At 57.5% G+C, this 6,000-nt stretch overlaps 2 protein-coding genes across 2 annotated transcripts; one reads left to right on the plus strand and one right to left on the minus strand.

The window, feature by feature from the left end:
- Positions 1–375: 375 nt before the first annotated feature.
- LOC133281788 (feather keratin Cos1-2-like) lies at positions 376–1,138 on the minus strand. Its single transcript, XM_061477618.1, has one exon. The coding sequence runs from the start codon at positions 980–982 to the stop codon at positions 677–679; it is 306 nt and encodes a 101-aa protein (XP_061333602.1). The 5' UTR covers positions 983–1,138; the 3' UTR covers positions 376–676.
- Positions 1,139–2,314: 1,176 nt separating this feature from the next.
- LOC133281789 (feather keratin Cos1-2) lies at positions 2,315–2,784 on the plus strand. Its single transcript, XM_061477619.1, has one exon. It carries the CDS (start codon positions 2,479–2,481, stop codon positions 2,782–2,784), a length of 306 nt encoding a protein of 101 aa, XP_061333603.1. The 5' UTR covers positions 2,315–2,478.
- The last annotated feature ends 3,216 nt before the right edge of the window (positions 2,785–6,000 follow it).

The following is a 6,000-nucleotide window of genomic DNA, read 5'->3' on the forward strand; positions in this document are numbered from 1 at the left end:
TCACAGGTAGTGGGGACCCTGTTGGACAGCCTGGGCTGGCTGCTGCCAGTCCTAAGTGTTGGGATAACTCACCAGTTCATGCCTGAAGAGAGCTGGCCCCTGCCAGGTGCTGAGGGACTGCATGAGGCAGGATCTCATCTGCCTGTGCCCGTGTGTGCTGGGCATGTAAGGGTGGTGTGCTGGGTGATGTAGGGGACAGGAAGGCAGAGGCAGTGGGCTGTCCTCAGGCAGCATTGTCTCACCATGCCAACTACTGCCACCCTTTAGAGACATCCCCTCACTTATGTAGTTTAGCCAGAAATGTCTTTGTCACCTCCAAGGGGAAGCAGACTTGAGGATTGCCCACAGAAGGAATAAGGACTCGGAGGCCCAGGCTTGGATGCAGCACAACTTTAATGAGGGTAAAGAAGAAAAGGAGGTGGCTCCCAGGGAGCACCAGGGGCAGCCACCAAGAGGCGGTGCAGCTCCTGCAGGGTGTCCGTCTGCCTGTCCCTCACTGAGAGGGAGGGAGGGAGGGAGGCCAAGAGGTCCCCATGGGGCTGGTGTGGGAGGTGGAGACAGGAAAGGAATGGAGAGGACAGTGGGAGAAGGAAACAGCGCCGCGAAGCTCTATCTCCTGTGCAGATCCATGGTGTGAGGTCGTGGATGTTCCTGCCTGAGGACGCAGCCAGCAGCTTTAGCAGGGTCTGCACCTGGTGCCGCAGTAGCGGTTGGTGATGCAGGAGAGGTCGAAGCCCCCGGAGTTGATGGGCACTCCCTCACAGCTGAGGATGCTGCCAACGGCGGCGGAGGTGGAGGAGCCCACAACGGTGTTCTGAGGGAAGGAGCTGAGGATGGGGCCGGGCAGGGTCACCACCACGGCGGAGGGCTGGATGGCGATGGTGGAGCTCTGGCACTGCCTGACACAGCACTCATTGCAGCTGTTGGCCAGTGGGGTCGGGCCGCAGGGCTGGCAGGGCACGCACGGGTTGCAGCAGGACATGTCTGGATGCTGGAGCTTCACCTGGACACAGGGCAGGGGCAAGCAGAGGATGGGACACGGCAGCAGCAGCTCTGCACCCAAGCCTGGGCAAGCCAAGGCACCTCCTGGCCCAGCACACGCTGACCACCTCCAAGCCCAGCAGCCGCCTCAGCTCAGTCCCAGCCTCTCTCTGCACCAGCCCTTCTCTCCCCTTCCCTCTGCCCCCCGAGAAGCAGCTCCCAGCCCTGCGCTAGCACAGCCCCCATCAGCTGAGAGCCCCGGGGAGGAACGACCTGCTCTGGAAGCAGCAGCACAAGAGGCTTCGCACTCACCTGATTGCCAGGAGAAGGAGGCCAGAGAAGTGGATGAGGAGCACAGACCTGGGCTGCCTTTTATAGTCGTCCTGCAGTGCCTCAGGCCCACAGGCACCTCTGTGGCAGCAGGAATTTCCTGGCAAGCCCATGGCAAATGCAAACCCTCCCAGGTAATGGCAGGGGCCGTGTCCCGGTTTCCGGCACTGCTGCCTTTTCATTTCCCGGCTCATGTGCTTTGCCATAGGAAGGCTTCTGTCAGTGCCGGGATGAGAAGCCCAAGGGTTTCCGGGGCAGAACCACGTGAGCACAGAAGAAGCCTCCCATCAAGGGCTGGTGCATCCCGTGCAGGCAGGGGATGTGCTCCTGGCTCATTCCTGTGGGCTTGCTTGTGGCCACACTGTGGGAAATGGGCACCGCTCTCGTGCTTCTCTTCCGCATGCCCAAGGACTGCCACAGGAGAGGACATGGCACAGCCTTTCCTCTTGCTCCCCTCAGCTCTCTGAGGGAAGGCCATTGCTGTGTGCAGATGGGCTTCTGCTGGCAGGGCTGGACCCTACTGCAACACCAACAGTGCTCTCAGGACACCTGTGCTGGGCCTACAGTTGTGGGCTCCTCCTCTGCAAACCCTTGGGCTTCTCATCCCGGCACCTACAGAAGCCTTCCTATGGCAAAGCACATGAGCCGGGAAATGAAAAGGCAGCAGTGCCGGAAACCGGGACACGGCCCCTGCCATTACCTGGGAGGGTTTGCATTTGCCATGGGCTTGTCAGGAAATTCCTGCTGCCACAGAGGTGCCTGTGGGCCTGAGGCACTGCAGGACGACTATAAAAGGCAGCCCAGGTCTGTGCTCCTCATCCACTTCTCTGGCCTCCTTCTCCTGGCAATCAGGTGAGTGCGAAGCCTCTTGTGCTGCTGCTTCCAGAGCAGGTCGTTCCTCCCCGGGGCTCTCAGCTGATGGGGGCTGTGCTAGCGCAGGCCTGGGAGCTGCTTCTCGGTGGGGGGGCAGAGGGAAGGGGAGAGAAGGGCTGGTGCAGAGAGAGGCTGGGACTGAGCTGAGGCGGCTGCTGGGCTTGGAGGTGGTCAGCGTGTGCTGGGCCAGGAGGTGCCTTGGCTTGCCCAGGCTTGGGTGCAGAGCTGCTGCTGCCGTGTCCCATCCTCTGCTTGCCCCTGCCCTGTGTCCAGGTGAAGCTCCAGCATCCAGACATGTCCTGCTGCAACCCGTGCGTGCCCTGCCAGCCCTGCGGCCCGACCCCGCTGGCCAACAGCTGCAATGAGTGCTGTGTCAGGCAGTGCCAGAGCTCCACCATCGCCATCCAGCCCTCCGCCGTGGTGGTGACCCTGCCCGGCCCCATCCTCAGCTCCTTCCCTCAGAACACCGTTGTGGGCTCCTCCACCTCCGCCGCCGTTGGCAGCATCCTCAGCTGTGAGGGAGTGCCCATCAACTCCGGGGGCTTCGACCTCTCCTGCATCACCAACCGCTACTGCGGCTCCAGGTGCAGACCCTGCTAAAGCTGCTGGCTCCTTTTTCAGTCTGGAACCTCTGAAGTTGTAAGAAAATTGTGCTGATCAAGAGATAGTGTACTGGGGCATTGTTTGCTCCTTCCACTGTCCTCTCTATTCCTTTCCTGTCTCCACCTCCCGCACCAGCCCCGTGGGGAGCTCTTGGCCTCCCTCCCTCTCTCCCTCCCAGTGAGGGACAGGCAGACGGACACCCTGCAGTAGCTGCACCGCATCTTGGTGGCTGCCCCTGGCGCTCCCTGGGAGCCACCTCCTTTTCTTCTTTACCCTCATTAAAGTTGTGCTGCATCCAAGCCTGGGCCTCCGAGTCCTTATTCCTTCTGTGGGAAATCTTATAGTCTGCTTCCCCTTGGAGGTGGTAAAAACATCCCTGACTACTCCACCGGCAATGGTCATCAGGGAGACCTGGCTTCAGAGGGTGTCTTGAGTGGGCATGAGGAGACAATACTGCCGGAGGACAACCAACAGCCTCATCTGTGCCTTCCTCTCCCCTACATCACCCAGCACACTGCCCCTACATGCCCAGCACACACGGGCACAGGCAGATGAGATCCTACCTCATACATTCCTTCAGGACCTGGCAGGGCCCAGCTCTCTCCACTCTTGCAGTGGTGAGGTAACCCAACACTTAGGACTGGTATCAGCCAACTCAGGCTGTGCTATGGAGTCCCCACTACCTGTGAACCCAGCACCCCCAGCAGGATCTCATTGTATTTCAGGTGTTCATCTTCTTTGATCAAATGAATGTGGCTTCTATATGAATGCAAACATAGATGTGCTTTTCAATGGTACTTGAAAATTTCCTTTGTAGGCCGTGGTCTTCAGTCTCAGGTAATGCTCCCTGTTGTTCTTCACTGTGAGCATGGGATTTACATGGAAATAACCCTCTCCCCCCCCATTTCCCCGTTACAGTTCTCTGGAGCGAGATTGAAGCAGTCAAGAGGCCTGAGTCTGTGCACCCGTAACCTTATCCTTGCTAAGCTCCACATTCCCTCATGTGCACTGCGTCAGAGCTATTTGATCCCCCTCAGAAACAGTTTCGCTGTCCCCGTTTTGTGTGCTGAATGCCCTCACCTCCCACACACTTGGCTCCAGCCTTGGGGCATTCAGCAACAACTCCTTCTAATAGCACGTCCCTCTGACTCCTGCCCATGGCTGCTGGTCATGGCACCTTGACTGGGTCGTGGAGAAAAGAGGAAGGTGGAGTAGAAGCCATTGGCTCTCCCAAAGACTGTTGCCTCCATTACGACTTCTGTTATTATGCAGAGCAAATAATCCTAATTGTTCTATGACATGATTCTATGATCACCCACTGCCCCTGCCACCCCAGCACAGCTCTGAGAATAACAAGAGGAATAACCTCCCTCAAGAAGTCATGGGTTTGCTGATGCCTCAAGGCCTCCTGCCGTGCGTGCATTTGTGGACACAGCAAGGGAAGGCCAGATAGTCACTGGCAGTAGAGCAACCAAGGATGTCCCTCATCTCCAAGGGACAGTATTAAAAAGCTCCAGCTCCTGCTGGGCGTCCCAACCTCCCAGTCCTTTGTGAATGGAGAAGTCTCCTTGTGCCCTCAACCCCTTCCACTCCTTAGCAACACCCTTCCCCTTTGGCAGCCTGGAGAGGCTTCACAAAGAGAAGGACCACAAGGAGGCCCGGCTTGCCAGTGAAGCAGAACTTTAATGAGTTAAAAGAGGGAAACAAAGACCGAGTGCAGGGATCTCTGGGGAAAGCCAAGAGTCTGCGGTTCTTGGCTACGGAGAAGGGAGAGAAAGGAAAGCTCATTCAGCTGTGTTGAAAACAACATCCAGAAGATCGATCCTCTATCCAGCACCATGCCCTGAGTTCCTGCAGGTGTCTCCCGGGGCTCTCCCAGCACGTTTATCAGAGGAGGTACCTCCTGCCACCATAGCGTCGGGAAATGCCAGAGAGGTCACAGCACCCGGAGTTGATGGGCACTCCACCGCAGCTGAGGATGCTGCCAATGGCAGCGGAGGTGGAGGAGCCCACAACGGTGTTCTGAGGGAAGGAGCTGAGGATGGGGCCGGGCAGGGTCACCACCACAGCAGGAGGCTCGATGACAACAGTGGAGCTCTGGCACTGCCTGACACAGCGCTCATTGCAGCTGTTGGCCAGCGGGGTCGGGCCGCAGGGCTGGCAGGGCACGCACGGGTTGCAGCAGGACATGTCTGGATGCTGGAGCTTCACCTGGACACAGGGCAGGGGCAAGCAGAGGATGAGCACAAGAGTGGATGAGGAGCAGCCTGGCTTTCCTGTGGCAAAGAGCCAAGGCCGCTAAGGAGCGGGCAGCTGGAAGCTGCGCCAGGTGCCACAGGGTCTCCATTGCCGATATAGAGCAGCCTGGGACAGGGAGGGTCTCTTGGAATTTGTAAACCAAAAGCCCCTTCAGCCACTTCCCAGCCTTTCTCTAGGCAGACATTCTCCCCACTTCTCTCACCTATGCACAACGCTGCAAGCCCCAGCACAGGATAAGGCTAACATCAGCTGAGAGTTTCACTGAGGATAGACCGCGCTTCTAAGAGGAGGACAAGGGGCTTCAGACTCACCTGGTTCTCAAGGAGAAGGAGGCCAGAGAAGTGGATGAGAGAGCAGGGACCTGGCCTGCCTTTTATATCTGCCCATCACTGCCGCAGGACCAGAGGTGCCTTTGCAGAGGTAACAATTATCTGACAAGCTCATCTTGATGCAAACCATTGCAGCTAATGATATGGGCTGTGCTTTGGTTTCCAACACTGCTGCCTTTTCATTTCCAGGTTTGGGCCATGCCTGTTTCCCAATGAAGGCTTCTTCTGAGCACAGGCATGAAAGGCTTGGGATTTCTCAGTCAGGAATGGTTCTGGGGACCTATTCTCAGGCAATCTCACCCAGCACTGCACGTGGAAGCTCAGATGGAGGGTGCTGGCTTTCCATCTGGATCCCACCCTATGAAATGGAGTCTGTTGGTCATCTGTTTCACCTGAGAAAGCCTAGGGTACTTTGTTGTTGTGCTGCTGCTGTTTCAGGGTCGCCTGCCTCTCCCAGGTGACATGGGTCTGCTCTGGCAACCCTGTTGGAGTCTTTGCATGCCCCTATTTATCTCAGAGAGCTCTAGACAGCATTGATGGGGAATGGATGGTAACCTGCAATCTACTGTGTATAGTGTTCTTCGGACATTTCAGATCCTGCTTTTGGTTGCTCTGCAGGGATGCA

Source organism: Pezoporus flaviventris, unplaced genomic scaffold, assembly GCF_033815535.1.
Source record: "Pezoporus flaviventris isolate CSIRO_AGI_PZ_B2104156 unplaced genomic scaffold, CSIRO_AGI_Pfla_v1 ptg000107l, whole genome shotgun sequence".
NCBI lineage: Eukaryota > Metazoa > Chordata > Aves > Psittaciformes > Psittacidae > Pezoporus > Pezoporus flaviventris.